The sequence below is a fragment of the Drosophila teissieri genome, chromosome 3L (assembly GCF_016746235.2).
Source record: "Drosophila teissieri strain GT53w chromosome 3L, Prin_Dtei_1.1, whole genome shotgun sequence".
NCBI lineage: Eukaryota > Metazoa > Arthropoda > Insecta > Diptera > Drosophilidae > Drosophila > Drosophila teissieri.
Genome location: NC_053031.1, coordinates 21,449,133 through 21,472,320, shown reverse-complemented (window position 1 = coordinate 21,472,320; position 23,188 = coordinate 21,449,133). Strand labels below are relative to the sequence as shown.

Genomic DNA, 23,188 nt, shown 5'->3' with positions numbered 1-23,188 from the left:
TGGTATAGACTTGACGTCTGCTTGAATATAACGCTGTTTAGTAGCTAATTTACATCCATCCCGTGATATACGCATGCGTCGGATTCTTTATCTTTTGCTGTAGTGCCTCAGAATATAGTATATGTATGTTCAACTCGTTTAACTGCCTTTGAGTATTTCTAACACCTTTGTCTGGGCGGGCTGTTCAAATTATTTTCGAATGGGTTTATGATTGGGTTTACACTGGCGTAATTAGTAATAATTAACTTAATTGCGTAGGGTATTCATTAGTGGGGAATGTAAACAATTTCCAGGGCCCTCGAGTGGACCTAAAACTTAACGATAGTCCATAACACTTAACAAATAGGAGTGAATCAATAGAACTAATAGTAGGTAAATTGAGTGATTGTTTCTCATTAATTGGAATTGTAGCATCCCGAGATCTCCTCTGGGTGTTTTAGGTAGGTCTATATTCTCCAAGCAGTACTATCCTCAGAGAAATCCAACGGCGTGCTGGATAAATCTCAATGTTGCATGATTTTTCTGCGTTCCGTCGGCTCTCTCATTAAAGTAATTTATGCAGTTGTATATGGATATTTTTATGTATATATATACATATATATATATATTGATCAATATTTATGCATCGGGCCTACTGATGCCGCAATGCCAATGGCCTGCCCTATAAAAATTATGCGTGTCGCGTCCCGTTCCGCCCCGAAATCCCCATTACATACAAAACATGCCGAGTTCTCTACCTTCCCTCTAGGGTCTTACAAAATTGGTGCAATCTTATCGAGTGTCTTTGTGATTTTCTTTTTTGTCGTTTTGGGTTTTCTTTCAATAAATGCAGAATTTCGACTCTGCGCCACCGCCAACTTATCCTTCTGTATTCTTTCGAGTGCCCCACTTCCCATCTGAACGGACTGCGGGGTTATTGTTTTCTTTGTGCGCGGGATCGGGAGGATATGGCTCTTCTCTCATCCACAAGTTGGCCAATGACAATTACATGTTCCTGCATTGGGCGCAAACCGAGCGCGCCTTTGTATTGTCACGCACAAAATCATGCACATTGAACTTTCCATCATCGCCGTGCTCATAGCCGCGACTCTTCAGTTGCCTGAAAATGAGAATGAAGCGATTAGAGGGGTTGGCTGGGACACTTTCCAAGAATTCCAAAGTGATGTCATTTGATAATAATTCACTTATCTGCTTATAGAGCCATTCGGTCTGTACCAAACTTAAAAAACAGTATATTTATGGATACAAGTATTACAAGTGATAAACAAAACACTATGGAACATATTAAAAATGAATATTTCTAAAGCTTACATTTTGTATTCCATTTCCACGCATAGATAACGTGTTTAACGGTTGCCGTAATATTTTTATGAAATCAATATCCTCCTTAATATTCCCGCGCAATTGGAAATAAATCCAATTTAGAATGGAGTTGCAAGGCAGAACTCACCTGGCCACCGCTGTGAAGGACAGCTCCACATTGAGTCCCGTCTTGGCCGAGGTCTCCATGAAGGGCACGTTGTGCTCTCGCCCCAAACGCTCCCCGTCTTCCCGCTTCACCTGTCGCTCGCTGCCGCTGCAGTCGGCCTTGTTACCTTGGGAACGAAACGAAAAGTGGATTCGAATCGAAACTCGTAAGTTGATTAAGCTTAATCAAAGCCCTTTAGCCCGATCCCTCACCTATTAAAACGATGACCACGTCCTCCTGCGCGTATTCCCGGATCTCGCCCAGCCAGGCGCGTATGTTGTCGTAGGTGGTCTTGTTGGTCACGTCATATAGCAGCAGCAGAGCTTCGGTTGAAAAATTGAATTAGGTTCAGTCTCAATATGCAGACAAAGGTCAACCGAATAAAGTATAGAAATATGATTCAAAATAAAATAATTCAAATTATAAATATAAATTCAAAGTTCAATAAATGCGCGGTTGATTAGGTGTGACTTCAAACTACTACATTTATTTCTATCATTATTATACCCGTTACTCGTAGAGTAAAAGGGTATACTAGATTCGTTGAAAAGTATGTAACAGGCAGAAAGAAGCGTTTCCGACCACATAAAGTATATATATTCTTGATCAGGATCAATAGCCGAGTCGATTTGGCCATGTCCGTCTGTCCGTCCGTCTGTCTGTCCGTCTGTCTGTCCGTCCGTATGAACGTCGAGATCTCAGGAACTATAAAAGCTAGAAAGTTGAGAATAAGCATACAAACTCCAGAGACATAGACGCAGCGCTAGTTTGTCGATTCATGTTGCCACGCCCACTCTAACGCCCACAAACCGCCTAAAACTGTCACGCCCACACTTTTGAAAAATGTTTTGATATTTTTTAATTTTTGTATTTGTCTTGTAAATTTCTATCGATTTGCCAAAAAACTTTTTGCCACGCCCACTCTAACGCCCACAAACCGCCAAAAACTGTCAGTGTTGAAGACTCTCCTGCGCACTTTCACCATCTGAGTAACGGGTATCAGATAGTCGGGGAACTCGACTATAGCGTTCTCTCTTGTTTTTTTAATTATGCGGGTCCTTGCTCAATTACTGAATACATGTGAATATATATGAATATATTTGTAAATAAATTACCCCTTTAATATAGGTTTATATTAATCCTAATAAATAATACCTCTTTACTTTTATATGCACCAGAAATATTATAGAATCTGTTTTTTATCATCCCTACGAATCTTGTACCCCTTGAAAAGTACCCCTTATAATTTGAAACAGTTTTAATGACATCCTAGAAGTTCGTTTTTCTATAAAGCGCGACTGAGCATTGGTTGCATTGATTACAGTTATTAATTGGACCGAAATATTTAAAATAATGATAATATTAAGTTAAGGACTTGAAAAATAATTAAAACATAAATTAGTGCAGTTATCTACAAAATAAAGTTTTTTTTTTGCGATTTTCGGTTACAAAAGTCGTGGTTAGCTCACCATGCGCGTCGCGGTAATAGGCGTGGGTAACGCTCCGGAATCGCTCCTGACCGGCTGTGTCCCAGATTTGCAGCTTGACGCGCGTTCCATCGACGACCACCACTTTGTTCTGTTGGTATTTTTATAATTGAGCGATATTTAATTTGTTATTTTATAAATGCATACACGAAACAAGGCCGTGGAAATGCAGTTGGTATGTAAAATGCAATTAACGAAACGCTCATGCACAAAAACCGTGGCACCGCACTACAAGTAGAAGGGGAGTAAAATGCTTGCAGAGGAGGGGGATATCGTTGCGTATGCTTAATATCGCTTACATATCACTTATGCGCAGCGTGGTCTCTACCCTGATTTCACATGCAGACTTCTTAGAAGTAAAGGAGAAGGAGGTTGGGGGAATATTCATAAGGACGGGCAGGCGACTTCCATGATGAAAGCCAAAAGGACGAAGGATCCGGCAGAGTGAGCCACCTCCTCTTCCGTTTTGCCTTTATCCAAATAATGAGCAGCAGACGATGCGGGTTTGTCCGGCCATTGGCATTACGATGGTCCCATGTCATTCCTTCACTAACTACTTAGACAGTCAGTCAATATCATTAAAGTGCACAAGCCAAGGAATACACAAAAAATTACACACAATATACACGGCATACAGCAAAAGGTTCATGTATTTTTGATATTAACGTGAGTGTGTGGCATATGATTTGATTTGATTTCTATTTCTATTTCTGAGAAAGTAACACGACTGAAAAGATAAGCCAAGATACACTTCGTTGTTGGCACTTCTGAAGATTTTTTATTTTAATGATAGTGAAAAATTATGTGTAATTCTTTCTTTCTTTGTCACAATTAAAAATTTGTTGTATTGATAAGAATCTCAGGAAAACTAAAAATGTTACTTAAATGTATATATTTAATTGTTGCTTTTCAACTATAACCTCAGCAAATACATCAAATTTAAATCATATTTTTCATTTATCCGTTTTCTACATACTAAGAAACGTAGGAAGCGTATATTCAGGTTTATACAATTCAAAAATATGTTCATATATAAATAAATGAATTGGACACGTATCATACAACACTCAAATGGATAACTTTTCGTACATCTAGGTAGTTCAAACATTTAATTATCCATAAATTGGCAGGCAGTCATAAACAATATTCGTTTACTTTATACTTTGGCCAAGAATCAGCCAAGTTGAAAAATCAACATGAACAACTCCCCAGCGAATTAAATTTCAGTTCACTCCCCAATGGCCCACTTTGAAACCGGTGAGGTGGGTGTGAGTGACTCAATGGGGAGGAGGTGCATCCCCGAGGCCACAGTTAGACAATGGCAGAGTCGACATATTTAATATGGAAAACATGGCAACAATTTAAAGTCAAGGAAACGCCAAACGCATGGGGACTTGTAAAATTTCCCGGTACGGAGACAAATAGTAATGGACGGAGAAAGACATAGTGAGAGATAGGTAACACGGGTAGCTTGATAAATTTATGAGCCATGAACCTCATAGGAAAGAGGATGTATGGAAGGTCACAGACTGGAGCAAAGGAAATGCCTGCGGGCAGGATAACAAAGCACCTAAATCTTAAACCGCGCACAATAATAAGCGCACTGAAAGCAACAACATTTAGTTAAATACACCGAAGGAAAGCAAACAGCAAACACACACACATACACACACACAGACACGGGTAAGACATCTACAAGTCCTTTTCAAGTTCACATGCTTTTTAATAAATAGTACCCCAAGGATCTTTATCTCTATCAACAGAGTAAGAAGTTGGGGTTGAACAAGTTCTAAACGTAAAGAGGGCAACCGCAGGCGACTATAAAATCATGAAAACCACAGCCCATAGACGGGTCAGCGAAAGAGACAGAAACAAGCGAGTAGAAGGAGACAGAATCAGGTGGGGTGGAAAGAGTCAGACAGAGAAAGAACCTTGACAACTGTTGAGAGGACTCAGATATTGATGGAAAGAAGGAGCAAGAGTGGCACACAGAAAGAAGTTGTTATGTTCAATTGTAGATTATAAGTAGCATTAAAATTGATGATATAATTGTAGCGTTCTAAACTTGTTCGATGTCTTTCTATAAACTGCTAAACTAAGTAGAAAACGCAATAGTGATATACGTGCAGTAAAATGAGTACTTTAGCATAAATTACGTGACTAGATCCTGCATGCCTAATTTCAGTTCCTGAGTTCTCGATGTTTATACGGAAGGACTAGCGGACAAACGAAAATTGCGGAATCAAATCGGCTAGTGATCCTTCTCACTTTTATATCTTTCTTTCAATTCAATTTTAACGGGTAGTACAAGATACTCGCAATAACAAAAGGACATACTATTATGTCAATTAAAATTACTAGAAGTTAAGTAACTAACTTATTTATTTATTACATCTGATGTATTAAATACAAATAATTTTGCTTGTGTACCCAATGGTGGACAGTTCAAATAGATAGATAAATGATGAAGATTTAGTAGACAGACAAGTCAGAGATGTGAATAAACTAAGCTGAGAGAAGGAGAAAACACTTATGTTAACAGAACAACAATGATAGGAACAATATCCACAACAACATCAACAATAAGGACAAAAACATCAACAACAAGAAGGATAATGACAGTGACAACATTATATGTATACAGAAAGAGGGAACTGAACCGACAAACACACAGAGATTTGAACAGAATGAAAAAGAATACCCGGCGGAAATAAAGCGCTTACCCTAAAATCAATGCCAACCGTGCTGAGGAAATAACTCGGCACATATCGACCATCGCGGAAACGGATCAAAAGTGAGGTCTTGCCCACTCCCGAATCGCCCAGCATTATGACCTATTTCTCGGATGGGGCGCCGAAGGAAGCCAAGAAAAGCCGAAGAAAACCATATGATACGTAAATTGTAATGTACATTGACGTGGTTCGATTTTTCATATTATAATTTATTCCGCACCCTCCTGTTTCCATATAAATATTTAATGAACTGCTTTTGAATTTTACATGCTAGCGGGAGTGCTGAATACACTCAGTTTCGGGATATCCTTACCCTAGGTCATTTCCCCTGCACCCCCTATTTAGTTTACCACCTAAATCCTTTTAAGGGTTACTGCTGATGGCTGGTGTTGACTCGACTAAAATACGCAAAGTTAGTTTGGTTATGCAAACATGCAATTGCTGATTACCTCAGGTGGAATACCAGGGAATACCTCAGGTGCTAGCTGCGAACCAAGCACTCAAGTTACAAAAAAAACAGCGAGGAAAATAAACAAATAAATTAGACTAATAAATTATAGTTTAATATCCGCGCTATTCATGTGCGAAATAATAATTCAAATTACCAATTTATGTCTTTAAATGTGTTAAAGCTGCCTCGATGGATTCATGCGCATTTGCCTAGCCCCTCTTCAACACTCCACATTCAACATTTAACGAGCGAGTCAAGTAAATGAAATTTTATGCAGCTCCTGCTATATACATTTTTCATTTCCACGACTTGGCTGGCATATGGACGACGGGGAGTCAAAGTCGCCCGAAGACCTATCATAATTCCCCAGAAATATTCTAATCAACAGCAGCTGCAGGTCTGCCGAACCAAATGTCGCAAAAAACTTTGGTTTTGCTCTCCGAATTTCTACTCGTTCTTGTTGTCTGGGCATTTAATTTCCTCTGTCACTCTGCACTTTATTGAATTTTATGACTTTATTTTGGGCTGCTTATGTAAATCACTTTGTAAACCAGGCCAAAAGCCGATCAGGGGCGGCATCGAATAAAAGCCGGCTCGTAAAAGTCGCAGGCAGTCAAACAAAAAGGTATACTATATACATAAATCAAATTGCGGCATCACGACCAAGTCACTGGGCGAGGTAACTCGTCAAGTTGAAAAAAATTACACGTAATAAAGTACATATATTTTATTTTTTCTTCAGAACGCCTTTGTTGTCGCCTTTTGGAAAGTGCAAATTGGCAGTTGACAAGCTGAAGTAAAAAAGGGATTTTTATTGTGCAACTTTTTGTTGAAGTGAATGGGGGAGTATTCTTAATTATTAAGGTAGAAGTGTAATGTGTTATTGTTGACAAATAATAAATATTTCAACTTCCAACTTATATGGAAATAACAAATTAGTGGAAACTGTTTAACTGCCTTCTTCATATAATACTTTTTAAAATATTTACTCAATACTAAAGTAGTTAACGCCCCAACAACTTTTACACTCACTTTTATTTCACTTACTTCCCAAGATTTTCTTCTTCTTCTTTCCTTACTAATTCCCCATTTTCCCAGTCTTATTCACCTTGCCCATGATATCGAATTCGTCCTCTTCCTCCGGCGCCTTGCTCGATGAAATCATGCGGATGAGTGCTCGTCCAGCGTTCTTGCAGAGCGCGGCGCTGGCTCCCTCATTTCCCGGTCCCGGAGCAACTTGAGCAGGTGCAACAGATGGCCTAGCCACTGCAGTTCCCGATCCTCCCTCTCCGGCTCCTCCTCCGGAATCCAAAAGTGGCTGTTGCTCCGCCGCGCTGGCCAATCGCACGTTATTCAATCGGGCCATGAAACCATTGCCAGACGGCAGATGATGTGGTTGCGATTGCAACTGCGATGTCTGCGGAGCCTGATCCCGGAATATGGAGGCAGACGTCATGTATTCCGGCAGCAAAGGCTGCTGGGAGATGGACTGCTGGCGCTGGTGCACAATCACGCTGGGTCGTCTCTTCGGGTAGCCATCGTCGTCCGAATCGTCCGAGGCTATGCCATTGATCTTGTCCAGGGTTTTGGGTGGCAGCTGACCAGGTGTAATGTGCTGCCAGGTGGGCTTGACCAGGGACTCCCGGCGAGTGGGGGATCCACTTGCCAATGGCGATGGGGTGGCCGCCAAAATGGATGGCTTGCGGGAGCCAGAAGGACTAGCGATGGAATCACTCCGATATCTTGTCTGCTGCCGACGCATCTTCTTGAAACCTCTTTACTTCCTGCTGATTGGCCGGATTCTATATTTAACACACGCACATTAATCAATAATCTCGACTCGGATGTCGGCTGTGTCTTCATTATTGATGGGCAGAAAACACCAACCCCCAGGGGGAAGTAACCCAAAACTAAAGTTTGTTTAGGTCTCAGATACATAGGCACACTCACACACACACACACACACACAAACACACAGACTTTCATAATTACACTCAGTCGGTTCCGACAAAGTCATTTAAACTTATTAAAAGCATAAACAAGATGGAAACTCTCATTGTCGTACGGGTTTGTACAGAAAATACATGAATATTTTGACATAAAACAATAAACGACCAGATGCAAATTGAATGTAATTTCCACGCTTTCTCTTTTTTGGCGAAATGAAATGAAAACCGAAACCCACAAATGCTCCGGGGCCACAAAACAACAACTGTCGTTGACAACAGTGGCGAAAGTGGGCGGGGGGTGGATACAAATGGATGGTGGGTGCTGGTCGGTGGGAGGTGGGCGGTGGTCGGTGTTTGGTTGCGGTTGCTGTCGCTAAATCAACAGTTGGCAAGCAAACCGCAAGGCCACCAAAAGCGAAAGCAAAAGCAAAATCAGCGAACCGTAGCAGTGGCTAACTAAATTTTTGGTAATTATGCATTGGCTCGTCCTGCAAGAGAAAGTTGGTGGAGTACGGGAGTGGGAAAAGGGGGGAGGGAGCGGTGTCAAAGGTTAGTATAGGTCCAACTCTGTGATTAACTACCGCTCATTTGTAACCATCAATTGCCTAGGCGCCTGTATAATTAAGTGATTACAAATAGCTTGTATATATGTTGCCACTATCCCTAGCATACTTTTTGGGGCCGAAAAGAGTTGAGTTGATAGGTGACGTTCTCCGTAGCCTATTTTTCTAAATTTATTTTTAAATTACAAGATAAGAAAACGTTAAACATAAAACATACTTCGTGTATAAAAGACAATAAAGATATAGTTTTGAAAACAATAATTGTAGTTGCTTATTGCTTAAATAAAAATCAAGCAATCATCAAGATAGCAGCAAGTGCGCAGAAGATAAAATCGCACATAAACATCTAGAAGGTTTTTATTGAATCTAGATCAATAATTTCAATGATATACAACGCATCAATTTCCCACCTAACCGATTACATAAACTAGAAATCACATTTCATCTATCTAAAATTGCTGAACTCTTATTTACTTTGATGGCTTTGGGGTTGCTGCTGGCAGCAAAGCAAAATTCATCCGAACTTTAATTTAATTCGCAGCTCAACATATGGCCAAATGCCAATACATAAATCAATACGGTTGTTGGGCTTTCAATTTTCAGACAAAACCCTTTTGATTTGCTTGATTTGGGGTGGGATTGAGGCATTCGAAGCTGATTTATCGAAGTTATGGGACCCGTAGATCCCGCCGAGTTCAGACATCCAACCCACGCGAATGGCAACCTGTCTTTATTTCGTTAACTTCTCCTTAAAGCGTTCGTTTTATTGCGGCCTTCGATGGGGGAGGTAAATGCAGGTTAACGGTAGCGAACACGTGCGAATTGTTAACGGCTTTTCTGAGAGCAGTTAAAACGGGGAAAAGTGCTAAGGATGGAATAACAATGAAATCGGTTAACACAGGGACAAATGGGACAAAAAATGGAGAAAGGCGCATAAACTATAATTTAAGGCGGACAATTACAGAAAAAACTTAAATTGCTATTAAAAGAATTATAAATATTTTTGTATATATTTGTACGTGATTTTTAAAATGACGTAAGGCAAAGCTTGGTGTTTAAGCTTAACAAAAATTATTAACGGTCTCGGTTTGAAATGATATCTGAGGATAATAAAATGCAGATACTTTAAAATATTTTAAAAGCACCTGAAATTAACAATACATGAACAAATAGATTAAAAAAGATTTTGCATCAAAAAGCATTGAAATGGGATAGAATTTTAGCCAAGGACAAAAGTTTAATTTTACCAAATACGAACACATTCCTAGCAACGCACACAAATTGGGACCTTTAATTATGCCTGAATCAAATGTAACTCTACATAGACATTTTTGCGCCCTTTGGGCATTTCGCTTGCCCTTATGCAAATATGAGAAATGATATTCAAAAAGGTGACCCTTTTTTACCCATCTTACCCGGCTCGCGGGTCAATGAGGTGTCAATCTATGAAACAATCTTTCCAACGGTCATCGAGCAATTTACTTAAATCAACTTAAAACGCAGTGCCTGATAACAAAAGTTTTTAATTGGGTTGTCGCAGCTTTTGCCCCAGCTGAAGCTTTTCTTTCTATCTCTTGCCCTACAGATTGAAATAATACTGTCAGTAAATAGAATGTAACTTTAAATACCAATTCTACAACTAAAGTGTGATTTATACAATTAATGTAAATAGTATCCGTCTGAAGTTCCGTTCCGCTCAATTCTATTCAGAGGACTTTTAACTTTGGAAATAGATGATTCAATTCGGAGATGCTTTTTCCAGTGTATCCCATCGCTGTAGGTGACAACGACAACAACCAAAAAACGGAAAAGCCAAAAGGGAAAAACGAAATTTCCTTTCCAAGAGTACACAAAATTTGTTCAAAGTTAAAAGTTAAGCAGCATTTTTCAGTTCCTTTCATAAATTGGGTGAGTAGAATGAGGAGTTCCCGTTCCCATTTGCAGCTTGCCGTGTTATCACACAAAGCGAAAGGAGAAAGTGGTTTGTCCGCTGGGAAGAAAGTGGAGGAATAGCCACCGTGACGGTTCATTGCACAGCTGTGCACAGCCACCGATGCCACCGAAACTCCCACGTAACACAGAATGCTCATGTAAGCGTACAAGTATGTCCTGCCCACGCATACACACGCACAACAGGACACAACACAACAGGCACAACCATGAGGAAACCAGAAACACACAGATGTAAGGGCACACTGACTTACATTCAATTTAGCGTTCAATCACGCCGCTTAAACGGCAACAAGGAGCAGACAGAAGCGCCAGACAATAGTTTCCTGATTGCACGGATAGCTTTAAGGAAATGACGAGCCAGATGGATGGACTGGATCCCACGCAAAAGGACATAAAGTGGCGCTCGAGTTAGAAGAACCTATTCCAATAAATATATATATAGATGGAACAGTAAATAATAAACGTATTAATCTGCGATAAGAAATAAATACGATCCAATTATATTACCCAATAGTATAGCCTAGAAGCCGATCCGATATTCATAGACTACGACAAATACAAAACCAATTTTTATTTAAATAAAACCATATTGCAAAAAACTTGTGATATTTCTACCGACATGACTGACATGACTATATGGACTCGGCTGTTGATACTGATTAAGAAGGTATATACTTCATATGGTAGGCTTTACATTTTGATAAAGAGTTACCGTTGTCACCAAGCCCCGACTCAATTTTGAAAACAAACTTTTATGAACTAACTATTAAGTTCCTACCATTTTCATTTAGTTTTCCACATTGAGTGGAAAGAAAGAAAACTATATCAATAAAGCTTTGCAATGTATTAAGAAGTGATTTATAAGGGTAAAGACTTTATTAAAAGCTCTATTATTCTGCTTACTTCCGTAGAACTACTCTCTCGGCATGTGGAAATTGAAAATTTTGTAGGCGAGATGGACCATTCACAGGACAAAAGGCGCAATGCTTGCGCAAAGAGCGGTTTCATAAAACTTTCAGGCCAGCCACACAACAATTTAGTTCCAGTGAATATTAGTGGTTCTTCAGAGCGGAGGGACAAAGGAGGATGTTCCTTTGGAGGAAAAGCACTCGCCACCCAGGAGATTTGTGCTTGTAATCGGCTTAAACGACGATTCAAGTGACTTCCACCCCAAGGGGACGGCTCCAGCAAATTTCGAAACGACCAGAAAAAGGACACCTGTGGCAGTGGAAGAAAAGTTTTGGGGGCTTCCTAGACATATTCTCCTTTGAGGTTTTTCAAACCGTCGTGGAGAGGCCAAACTAATTATTATTATTGCAAAAATCGATGACTCTCTCTCGCTCTCTGAATAACATTTAAAACGAAAAGCCGCTTAAGAAATGTGCCTAAGTTCCAGCTTAATAGAATCTAATATAAAGCTGATTTCAATGGAAAATCATCACCTTGATCCTCGGATCTTTTGTGTTCATCCGCAATTATTGACTCTCACATAATTAATGCGCATTTGAATGAAACCCGAGTCCGAGTAAACAAAAATAGAATCTGGTTAAAATATGACAGACATCAGGTTCGGGAATAACTTGGTTTACATTCAATTGCTTTGAACAAATTCCAATTTACATTTGACAATTAGCCAGTGGGAAATGAGTCGAAAATTCTGCAAAATAATTGATTGATTTATGATATTTTCCAAATCGAATTATAATAATTCTTTTAAAATGACTAAACTGATTTACTAAAACTAAAACTTTGGCGGCAAATATATTTACATAATTGTTTAACAGCATTTTAATATATTGTAATATAAACAATAATTGCTTGTTCCTTTAAGTTGCGAAATCGTTGAACACAAATTTCCAGAATATTGTATAATATTTCTGTAGCAACATTTTTGAACATTTTTAACTTGTTTGTATTGAGAAACATCTAGGATATGTCTCTATGTCATCTTCTTATAACAAATTCTTGAGACTGGCCACTTAACATTACAATCAAATATTTCCAGTCAATTTGTTCATTTGAATTTCTTTTGCACAGTTGCAAATTTCATAAAACATTTATATTTTTGTACCAACTTCATATGCCTTATTCCTATGCGGTGAATGTTTTAAACAGATTAACCCATTAGGAGAAAACCGAAATACCGAAATTCCAAATCCACTCAACGCCACAAAAGCCGAAAGAATGTTGGTTACAAACATCTTCCGATGCCCTTGAATTATTGAGTACGAAGCGAAAGCCAGTCTACCATAATTGTTTTCATTTATTTTTAACTCGCGCAGGCCCTTGTCAAATCACCCAGACAACACAAAACACCAGCACACACACGCGCGCAGGATGTAAAAAGGGTAAAAATAAGAAAGGTAATAAATAAGAACTGCCGCTTAAATGCGAGTGCTTACTAAATGTTTACGAAATATAGTAGGTCTTTAATGAGCGCGCCCCCTAGAGCCGAACACAAACCAGCACTTCAATCTACTTGGCTTCGAAACTCGCGACCGAGTGTTTTTTCGGCTGCAGCTGCTGGCTCAGCCTTTCACCTGGCTGGCAAATTCGGAAAAGCTGCGAGGGATGCGAAGGCTGCGAAGGATGTGCAGTATGCGCGACCGATGCTTATCGGGACACACAGCTAGACTGACTGGCGGGCCCAGGAGAAAAGCATCGTCACATCAGTCCCAATCCCAATCCCAGCAGCCAAGTCCTTCGGCTCCGCTTCGATTTCAGTTCGAGTTGCAGTTCGTGTGGCTTCGGTTACTTCGGCTTTGCTTTGGAATCAGGAGCAGCAGCAACCCTGGCCTAGAAACGAGAAAGGTTGAGGGAACGGGAAGGGGTTTGGGAACATTTCAGGACTCAGGTGTCTGTTCGATAGGGTGCTCGGTTTCTTGCCAGAATATTCTCCTTACTTCCATACCTAATTCTACTTCAGTGCGTTGCTTAGAGCCAAAAGTTCAGCTACTTTTCGAATTGAACTCATAAGGAATACACCAAAATATTTTCGGAAATAATTAGTTGTAATACATATAAGAAAATTCTTGAAACACACATATCCAACACAAATGCTCCAGCTAAAGAAAATCATAAATATAAATCTTATGTATATAATGTTCCGATGCTCAATACATTTCAGTTGTTACTCACTCAACCAGTGACCCACCCTGATGGAGAAATGCTTTTGCCCCGAAGTTGAGCACGCGCTTAGTGTTGCAATGGGGAAATGGGGCAACGGGAAAAGCGGGTTAGCAGGAGGGAAATCAGCAGCAACAGCTTCCAAGGCAACTGAAAACCGTTGCACTTGAACTTCACTGGCGGCCATTGCGGTGGCTGTCTGTCTGTGTCTGTGTCAGGGTGTGCGCCCGTGTGCGGGCGTGAGAGTGAGTGAGTGTGTATCTGTGTGTGGTGCTGATTGTGGTGAGTGAAAGTGAAAGGCAGCAGCAACAGGTCGCGCGAGTGTGTGTGAGAGCGCTGCACACATTGTCACACACAGGCAGCCATCAATGTCAGCACAACGACGTGGAAAAGGTCGAACGCAGATATTTATATTTACCGCGCGAGAAAAAATCAATTTTGGGGATTTCAACATGCCCGCCAAAAATAGAAAATCTCCGCGATTACCCGAACAATATGGTGCCTATTTAGCGGAGTAAAAAAGTGCACTGCGAGAAAGGTTTTACATTTGTCCTTGTCGTTTTGAAATTATTTAGGCGGAAAAAATAATTTTTGGTACTGCCTTATAGTAATAACATGTCTGTCTACTGAAACCTATAAATAACCTATAATTGGCATTACTACAAATCCTATAAATAACCTATAACTGGCATAACTACAATTAATAACAATTACAATAACACAGTTGTTATCCGATATGGATTAGTTATTTTTTCCCCCAGTTCCCTGAAGGCAAAACTTGTTTCACCAAAAGCAGGTGGGCAGCTCTTCCCAATTAGGTACACACAGCAGGACAGTGCACACAGACATACTCTTACTACATAAGTGAGCCCATTCGAATGTGCGTCAATACATGGGCGGCTGGCTAAGGGGCGGGGTCAGGCTACTGTGCGGGTTTCATGCAGCAGGCAGCGCTACGGATTCGCCCACAATCGCAAGTTTAAGGCCAAGCGAGATCCGCAACTCTGCAACTCGAACCAACATCTGCCAACATGTGAGAGTTACACTTTGTATTTAAGCTTACATGTCATTTTAAAATTCAAGGGTTTGGCTACCAGCAAACCTAGGTACTTAGTTTACTTTAGCTCGGCAGAATGCACATTTCTCTGATGTTGCTTTTACCGAAAAAATAGGTTATAAAAATTATAATCCTTTGGCTCGAGTTACAGAGGATGGGGTTAGAGCAGTTCCACTTACAAATTGTTTTACTGCAATATTCAAAACTCACCGTAAGCGCGATGCCCACCGTGGCGGAAAAGGAACCCAGTCGGAACTCGCCCGTATTGTATTTGACCAGGAAGGAGGTCTTTCCCACGCCAGAATCTCCCAGCAGGATCGTCTTGTGGTTGACCGTATCGTCGAAGGGCTGCTGATAGGCGGTGGACGGGGCTGGGTGCATGTCCACTTCATCGTAGCGATACGATCGCCAACCATCGTTATAGTCATCGTCGTAGTCATCCGTTCCGTACGCATACATCTGCATAGCCTCGCGGGAGGGACGATAGCCAGGATATCCGGTGGCAGAGCGCTGGACGGGCGCCATGATAGCATCGTCGTGGTAGTGATGGATACCCGTCAAGCTCTGCTGGTTGTGGTGGTGGTGGTGATGGTGGTGAGATGGTTGGTGGTGCGAAGGTTGGTGATGTTGCGAAGAATTGTGATGGTGTTGCTGCTGCGTCGTTGTAGTTGTTATCGAGGCGGAAACAGAGGCGGGCGCTGCGGGGGGATTGTAGCAGCCATCGCCGAAGGGCCGGCGACGCAGCTCCTCGATCCTGGCCTGGGTGGTCTCCGCATCCTCGAAGACGTCGTCGCTCATGCTGCTCGCGTCGTCGGGATGCGCTGATCCCGCCGGCGCTCCTCCTGCCCCTGGACCACCCTCACCGCCATCTGTTGCCAACGCTGTGCTGGCCATTGGATTCGATTTTAGTGGATTGTGTCTTGGCCAAAAGCTGTGCTGAAGCTATTATCCTGAGCTTTCACTTAAGGCTTTCTCATTGGTTAAGCTTTGAATTGTGTCAAATTATCAAGGACCTCTCTTCTGACGTTTTGGATGACCTCCTTTTGTGACGTTTCTTTCCCTTTTCTTTTTCTGAACTCTTTTTCGAATTCAAGCAGAGGTTATCGGATACTTGTGTCAGCATTCCACTATCCTGTTTACGTTATTTTATGGCGGTTTCGTTTAATCCACTGGTTAGCAAAATAACCCGAGGTTTTCTTTGTTAAGCTGTTTCTCTCTCTTCGTACTTTCTCTTTGAGATTTTGACACTTGGCATTGCTTCTCCCAAAAGAACTGTCTAGCTTTTATCGCATCTCATAGTTTTGACGTTTCCTTTGAGCTTTCTCTCATCGGCGTTTCCGTGCTTTCTCTTTATGACTTTGACATTTACGGTTGTCCGTCGCTGCCGCTGCCGCCGTTGACGTCGCTGCCGTCCGGTTGTGTGGCACGTTTTACTGAATGAATCCGCTTTTCGGGGCTTTCGGTTGGGAAGGGGTGGGTTGCCGTTGCCGTTGCTATTATTATTTCCTATATGCTATAAGCTTAATATTTTCGCCAGCCTTATCAGTTGGCCAGTTTTTCTAATCGCTATTCGTTAGTTTTTCGTTCCGTTCAATCGAACTAGGTATTGGTTTTCCCCTTTGTTGTATGGTTGTTTGGTTGCTTGGTGTTTTGTTTGAAGCCACTAATTAAACATTATCTATGTAAATTGTAGCTAGCTAAACATATTGACTAATATTTTATAGGTTATGCGCTAATTGGTGCTGTTTTCACTATGAATTAAATATTAATTTATCTATACGGTTCGCAACGATTTGCTTGGTGTTTCTTTTTATGTTTTGGTTAAAGCTTTTTGTTAATTTATCTTTTTCATCGTTAAAAGTGAAGACCCTCCATGCGTTTCGCGTCCCTCATCGAAAATATTGCGATTGATTTTGGGGAAATGGGTGTTATTTCAGTTGTTGGTCTTGGTCTTGTTGTTATTTCACTATCACAGCATAAATAAAATAATGTCATCGTCGTTGCCGCCCCCGCCACGCGAACCCTCGGCCAACATACAACTGGCATAAAATATCTGCAGTCGGCCACTTCCTTTCACATCCTTTCTGAGCTTTCGGTGCTCTTGTGCTTTCGCTCTCTCGCACTCTCCCTCCCTTTGTGGATTTGCCATTTGAAGAGTTCGAAGAGGGTAACTAGTTCTCTTGTAATCAAGTTAATTATCAAACTTAATTGAATCGGAATATGCGGCAAAGTATATGTGTCAATTTGTGATACGATAATAAAAGTAGAGCAAAGCAAAATTTAGGCTCTACTACAGGCTTCATACAGCGCAGCTTTCTGCATGCTGGAGTTAGTGTGGACCACCGCTCTAAAAAAGTTATATACTGGGGAATTCAATTTGGCGCTTGACTTTTATCAAAAATTCGAGATCTAAGCAAGCAAAAATCATCAGACGTCTTTTGGCCGGATGCCAAGATATAATTCTATGTCTTTTACAAAACTGATCATTTACACCAATATCGGCTAAGCACAAGCCTTCATGGAAATATGGTCTTTGTTCGTTTGAAGGCCGCGTGTAAGTCGTTCTGTAGGAGAGGTGCTTATATGAACGCAGTTATAACTAGCTGCTAACAACGCCATTCCCAGACATCAATATACGGCTTCCTGAGCAGATATCTCAGTGCCAAAAAAAACTCTCGACCAAGATACTATAGCTATGACCAAGATACTATAGCTATATAAATACTATAGATACTATAGCCTCTTCTAATATAACTAGCGTAAATTCGAAATACCATGCTGGGATTTGTTTATATAATTAATAATATAGCTAAAGCAAGCAAAAGGGTCCAAGATTAACTGGATATCCATATTTGCCCGTTGCATAGAAAGAATGTGTTTATTACAAGCATCAACATAAATTTCGGAAAAAATTCTCTTCATAAAATTTTTAGTTATTATTTATTTATCTATTTAAATAATCACTCTATTTTATACCCGTTACTCGTAAAACAAAGGTTATGTTAAATTGCTCGGAGAGTAAAAGTGTACAGTAGCCTTTCCGACCATATAAAGTATTTATATTCTTGATTAGGGTCAAAAGCAAAGTCGATCTGGCCATGTCCGTATGAACTTCGAGATCTCAGAAACTATAAAAGCTAGAAAGATTAAGCGTGCCGATTCCAGAGACGTAGGCGCAGAGTTAGTTGGTTGACCCATGTTGCCACGCCCACTCTAATTTAAAACAAAGTTTTGATATTCTTTTTGTTTTGTACATTTATCGATATGCCAAAAAACTGTTTGCCAAGCCCACTATAACGCCTACAAAACCGCTGCGCACACAGTTGAAAAATGTGTTAAATTTTTTTATTTTCTCATTTGTCTTTCAAATTTTTATCGGTATACCAACAAATTTTTGCCACGCTAACTCTATAGCCTACAGTATTGAAAAAACTTACAATTTTATTTTAATTTTTAATTTAATTTAAATTAAAATCTCCTAAAGAATGGATTGCTATTTAAGAAAGTATGCCGATAAAATAAATCCTTCAACTCCGTGTCGAGCCTCTTCAACGAATTCGTTAAACTTTTATGTATATGTATGTACATAACAACAATCACTTCCTAAGACCTGAAAAAAAGCTGAAGGTTCGGACTATGGAGATAACAATCTGTAACAAAGCGAATAGCTCGAACATTACGGCAAAGCAATACGTCTTCCAAGCAAGACAAACAATCAAATCAAAAAAAATATACACATATTTTGAAAGTGTGGTCGTGGCAGTTTTGGGCGGTTTGTGAACGTATGCAAAAGTTGTTTGGCAAATCTATAGAAAAGTGTCAATACTTAACATCATCATAGTATTTCTCATATTATATAAATTTTAAAAATATTCGCACCTAAGTAAATTTGAAAAAATGCCAAGAAATTCATAATATATTTAAACATAACATTTAAAAATTTTAAAACGCGTAATTTGGCGTGACCAGTCATCAGGGTTTTTGAGTGTTTTTGTCAAGAAGGGTTTGTGACACAGCTGCATGTCAAACTTTCAACCCAATTCGGTGTGGCACGGTCACTCTGCGTGTTCAACACTATCGATTGTTTAAATAAAAATCATCGAGTCCGACGACTATCGACGTACGCAGAATTGTAAACCAGAAGTTAATTGCAAATAATACGAAAAATAAAACTCTCCGCAAAGATTATTAATTAAAAATGACTGGTCGCGGCAAGGGGGGTAAGGGGAAGTTGGGGCGCGACAACGCGACCGACGATCAAGTCGATTTAGTGTACGCGGCTGAGAAAATCATCCAAAAGCGCGTTAAAAAGGTGAGCTAAGCGTAAACAAATGCGAAAAAGGCGACCAAAACGAGATGCTCCGCTGAAAATTTCAAACGCAATATGCGCAGCACACGCAGGATACATGTATAGTCCACAAGGTCACATGTCCTTCGACATTTTTTGGCCAGAGGACATCTGCTGCTGCAACCACCATTTGCACGCTGCATGTGTGTGTGTGTGTGCGTAGTGCGTGTGTGTATGCGAGGCGTGTTTTTGTTTCGCTGGATGGAAAATCAATTAGTTGTCTAAGAAATGCAATCCACCCCTACTCCTTCACTTACTCGATTTTCCAGGGCGTCGTGGAGTACCGCGTCAAGTGGAAGGGCTGGAACCAGCGCTACAACACCTGGGAACCGGAGGTAAACATCCTGGATCGTCGCCTTATCGATATCTACGAACAAACGAACAAATCCTCCGGAACTCCCTCCAAGCGAGGCATAAAGAAGAAGGAAAAGGAACCCGATCCGGAGCCGGAATCCGAGGAGGATGAGTACACGTTCACCGGAGACGATGTGGACACCCATCAAGCCACCACCTCAACGGCTACCCACGATAAGGAGTTAAAGAAGGAGAAGAAGCATCATCACCACCATCATCACCACCACATCAAGTCCGAACGCAACAGTGGACGGCGCTCGGAATCTCCGCTGACTCACCATCATCATCACCACCACCACGAGTCCAAGCGTCAGCGCATGGATCACAGCTCCTCCTCGAACAGCAGCTTTACGCACAACTCATTTGTCCCCGAGCCGGACAGCAACTCCTCCAGCTCCGAGGATCAGCCGCTGATCGGCACTAAGCGCAAAGCCGAGGTACTCAAGGAATCAGGAAAGATTGGGGTGACGATTAAGACCTCGCCAGATGGTCCCACCATTAAATCTCAGCCGACCCAGCAGTTAAATCCCATCCAGCAGCAGCCCCTCCAGGATCAGCAGCAAGCAGAAAAGATAGCCAGCGAGGCTGCAACGCCACTGAAATCTGAGCTGCAGGCCACCCCATTGGCCACAGAAGTCACAAACACAACGCCCGCAGAATCTGGAGCTGAGGAAGAAGAAGTAGCCAACGAGGAAGGCAACCAACAGGCACCACAGGTTCCTTCCGAGAATAATAACATACCAAACCCGTGCAACAACCTGGCCATCAACCAGAAACAGCCGCTTACTCCTCTTTCGCCGCGTGCCCTACCGCCGCGCTTCTGGCTGCCGGCCAAATGCAACATATCCAACCGGGTGGTGATCACAGATGTCACCGTAAACCTAGAGACCGTCACCATACGCGAGTGCAAAACGGAGCGGGGTTTTTTTCGGGAGCGCGACATGAAGGGTGATTCGTCGCCAGTAGCTTGAGCTTCGACCCAAACAAATGTGGGGAAAACGAAACGGAAAATTGATACAATTGTAAATAGACAAACCAAAATGCGGGAAAGTTGAGAGGGTAATTAGCCAGAGAAACCCACACTTAATGTTGCTAAGCATTTTCTCTTTAGGACTTAAATTATTTATTGTATTTATTTTTAACGTAGGTTTTAGTTTGTTGTTTTATTACAATGTTTAATGTGCAAGAGTAGTTCAAGCAAGCGCAAGTCGAACATTTACTTAATGGCTTTATATATATATACATTTTCGATAAATCTTTTATCAGCTTTGCATTGATTCAATATTCTCCTATTTAAATTTAACCTGTCGTTCTTTTTCTGCAATATCGTTCTTTAAGATCTGGCTGTCATTTAGTGAATGAGCGAAATGCTGCGACTGCTTAACTTGCCAATGCAATAGATTGTAATACCAGAAGCGTAGATAGATATGTATGTACATGCTGCATATGTTTATTTATCACATATTGTATATTTTTTATAACACTTTGAATCTGATTGAGAACAACACAAGACACTCAAAAGCTTAGAAAAACTCCATGCGAAACCGAAGCAATTGTTGATTACGCTTACAAATATATACAATAGAAGATGCATATATTCGAGTAGTCACCACGTTTGCGAAGTTGGCTATCCCAATGTTGTAATTGTTTAATATTATATTTCCTCGCGCCGACTGATTTTACAAAAGAAAACCCCAAAAACGTATATACATATGTAGATTTAAAAATACTTTTAGAATTTAGCTAACCACAACCTCTACGTAATATTTATTTTAACATGTTCTACTAGCAATCATCCAATGCTTAAGTGCTGACTTTATGGGTTCAGAGCGGTGCAGTGCACAGATAATTTCAAATCGAGCCCATAGACTTATTACTTAAATCCTATGATTATTACACTATTTTTACGCTTTGCTAAAGAAAACTACGTGGAATATGCGGGAAATTCACAAACTCTTGTCTATTCCTCATGATTTCTGAGCGTATGTTCTCATTTGTCTTAGCTCTTTATTGGCCAGTTTTAGTTACGGCGTAAATTCCACACAAAAATGCAACTCAAAGCGTATATTTTGAAGTTTTTAATATAGTGTTTAACTTTAATGTTATTGCCGGTATCGATTGTACATAATAAATTAAATAGAAACAACGGAATTCCCAATGCTTGGGTATTGTCTACTGAGATTGATTTTCATCTAATATCCAGTCAATATCATCAATCTGCGTCGGGTGAAATTCATTAAGAGTAAGGTATATCAATCCGCTAGTTTGTACAGTGGTCTCTACGCCAAGGTTTATGTTAGGCAGGTCTCATAAGGGTCGGTACCTATTGATGAAGGAATTTATGATGGGCGCCACCTTTTCTGGCTCGTTGAGGTGAACATGGTGCGTCCCTTCAACCTCGTGGAATTCGAACAGACGATTCTTTTGCAGTTCCGCTAACACTTCATCGAAGTACTCCTTGCGTTCGTAGTAGGGAGCTTGCAGGGCCTTAATAAACAGATGCGGGCATTTAATTCGGCGCGCCATCTCCATTGGCACCTCCTGATGCAATGTGTAAAATAGCGATGACTTCAGTCGGTTGTCGCGGGAGAAATAATACTTGTGCGGTTCGTGGGTTGATGGTTTGCAGTTTCGCTGCAGCAGATACTTGCAGGATTCCATTGAGACGGACTTATTGGAACCCTCGTGCAGCCGGGTTACCAACTGATCCCAATCATATGAGGGCGGCTCAGACCCGCTCTTTAAACGTCGTTCCAGCTTCAGAGTGGACTCAATTCGTTCGGACAACGAATCCACAATGCTGCGAGCACTTCGAACTGGCGGCTTCAGCACATCCAGACCCACGAACATATCAACTTTGTCGGGGAACAAAGCACTGAACACAAAGCCATTGATGGAGCTCATCGAGTGGGCCATTATGGAGATCTTATCCCAGTTGTACTCTTCCATTAGCCGGCGAGTGACCAGCACGAGGTCGATGGAGTGGTAGGATGTGCCAGGTGGCAGCCAGGAGGACAACCCATGGCCCGGAGCATCGATACTTAAGAAGGAGAGGTGGGACGGCAGGAGCGGAGCCAAAGTATCGAAGGTACCGGCGTTATCCTGCCAGCCATGCATGCCAACAATCGGTCGTACGTGCTTGGGTCCATACCATTTACCGGATATGTGTCCCCATGGAACTGGTATGCTGACTTCATCGAACTGCGAAGAGAAAGCCAAAGTGACTATTAAATGAAAACCAAAAGGATTATACTACCTACATGTTTGTTAAGGATTTTGAAGGGTTTTGTGGGTCCACTGCTGGAGTTTCTGACATTCGGCAGCAATTTTAGCACGCGGAGACCTCTGGACACCTTCATTTCAAAGTAAGATAATTTTCTACTTCCTCTGAGTAATGTCAAGTTCTTCTTCCTCGATCAATAGAATGACACTGATATTCTGGCTTTGATTTCACCACACACGGATGGTTGGCGGCGATGCCAGCTGAACTTTGATCTTGATACGTAATATCTGAGAAAACTATGTTTTAGCAAGGTTTTTAATCTTGTCATTCGCTGGCGGCTGCTGCTAACCAACAACACTGGTCCGAAACTCGGTTGGTATGTTTTACAACACTAAATCTTCGTTTATATGAACAAATTTCAAGAACCTAGATGAAATACATAAGCTAATTGCAAGTATTAATTTGTCATCACATTTA

The 23,188-nt window shown here is 41.0% G+C and overlaps 3 protein-coding genes across 6 annotated transcripts; 1 reads left to right on the top strand and 2 right to left on the bottom strand.

Annotated features, from left to right (window-relative positions):
* Position 1: 1 nt before the first annotated feature.
* Positions 2 to 16,789, bottom strand: LOC122616573 (ras-related protein Rab-26). Of its 4 annotated transcripts, XM_043792069.1 has the most exons (6): positions 7,247 to 7,900; positions 5,679 to 5,789; positions 2,938 to 3,046; positions 1,681 to 1,791; positions 1,451 to 1,595; positions 2 to 1,099 (listed from the first exon to the last, which is right to left on the bottom strand). In XM_043792069.1, the coding sequence occupies exons 1-6, from the start codon at positions 7,898 to 7,900 to the stop codon at positions 985 to 987; spliced, it is 1,245 nt and encodes a 414-aa protein (XP_043648004.1). In that variant the 3' UTR covers positions 2 to 984. The 4 variants fall into 4 exon arrangements, with proteins under 4 accessions (XP_043648004.1, XP_043648005.1, XP_043648006.1 ...); XM_043792070.1 differs by lacking the exons at positions 5,679 to 5,789; positions 7,247 to 7,900 and adding an exon at positions 14,997 to 16,789; XM_043792071.1 differs by lacking the exon at positions 5,679 to 5,789.
* A 2,102-nt stretch (positions 16,790 to 18,891) lies between these two features.
* On the top strand, positions 18,892 to 21,639 carry LOC122616574 (polycomb group protein Pc). The gene is made up of 2 exons (XM_043792073.1): positions 18,892 to 19,098; positions 19,404 to 21,639. Exons 1-2 carry the CDS (start codon positions 18,985 to 18,987, stop codon positions 20,457 to 20,459), a joined length of 1,170 nt encoding a protein of 389 aa, XP_043648008.1. The 5' UTR covers positions 18,892 to 18,984; the 3' UTR covers positions 20,460 to 21,639.
* Positions 21,556 to 23,051, bottom strand: LOC122616575 (probable serine hydrolase). Its single transcript, XM_043792074.1, has 2 exons — positions 22,749 to 23,051; positions 21,556 to 22,689 (listed from the first exon to the last, which is right to left on the bottom strand). Exons 1-2 carry the CDS (start codon positions 22,845 to 22,847, stop codon positions 21,796 to 21,798), a joined length of 993 nt encoding a protein of 330 aa, XP_043648009.1. The 5' UTR covers positions 22,848 to 23,051; the 3' UTR covers positions 21,556 to 21,795.
* Positions 23,052 to 23,188: the final 137 nt, after the last annotated feature.

What these genes read in the sequence shown, in the direction of transcription:
- LOC122616575 (XM_043792074.1), bottom strand. Translation starts at nt 22,847, where the DNA reads ATGAAGGTGTCCAGAGGTCTCCGCGTGCTAAAATTGCTGCCGAATGTC. An exon ending in TCAAAATCCTTAACAAACAT is followed by an intron (nt 22,690 to 22,748) that starts GTAGGTAGTATA and finishes TTCTCTTCGCAG; the next exon opens with TTCGATGAAGTCAGCATACC.
- LOC122616573 (XM_043792069.1), bottom strand. Translation starts at nt 7,900, where the DNA reads ATGCGTCGGCAGCAGACAAGATATCGGAGTGATTCCATCGCTAGTCCT. An exon ending in CTATTACCGCGACGCGCATG is followed by an intron (nt 1,792 to 2,937) that starts GTGAGCTAACCA and finishes TTTCAACCGAAG; the next exon opens with CTCTGCTGCTGCTATATGAC. An exon ending in CGTGGTCATCGTTTTAATAG is followed by an intron (nt 1,596 to 1,680) that starts GTGAGGGATCGG and finishes TTCGTTCCCAAG; the next exon opens with GTAACAAGGCCGACTGCAGC.
- LOC122616574 (XM_043792073.1), top strand. Translation starts at nt 18,985, where the DNA reads ATGACTGGTCGCGGCAAGGGGGGTAAGGGGAAGTTGGGGCGCGACAAC. An exon ending in TCCAAAAGCGCGTTAAAAAG is followed by an intron (nt 19,099 to 19,403) that starts GTGAGCTAAGCG and finishes TCGATTTTCCAG; the next exon opens with GGCGTCGTGGAGTACCGCGT.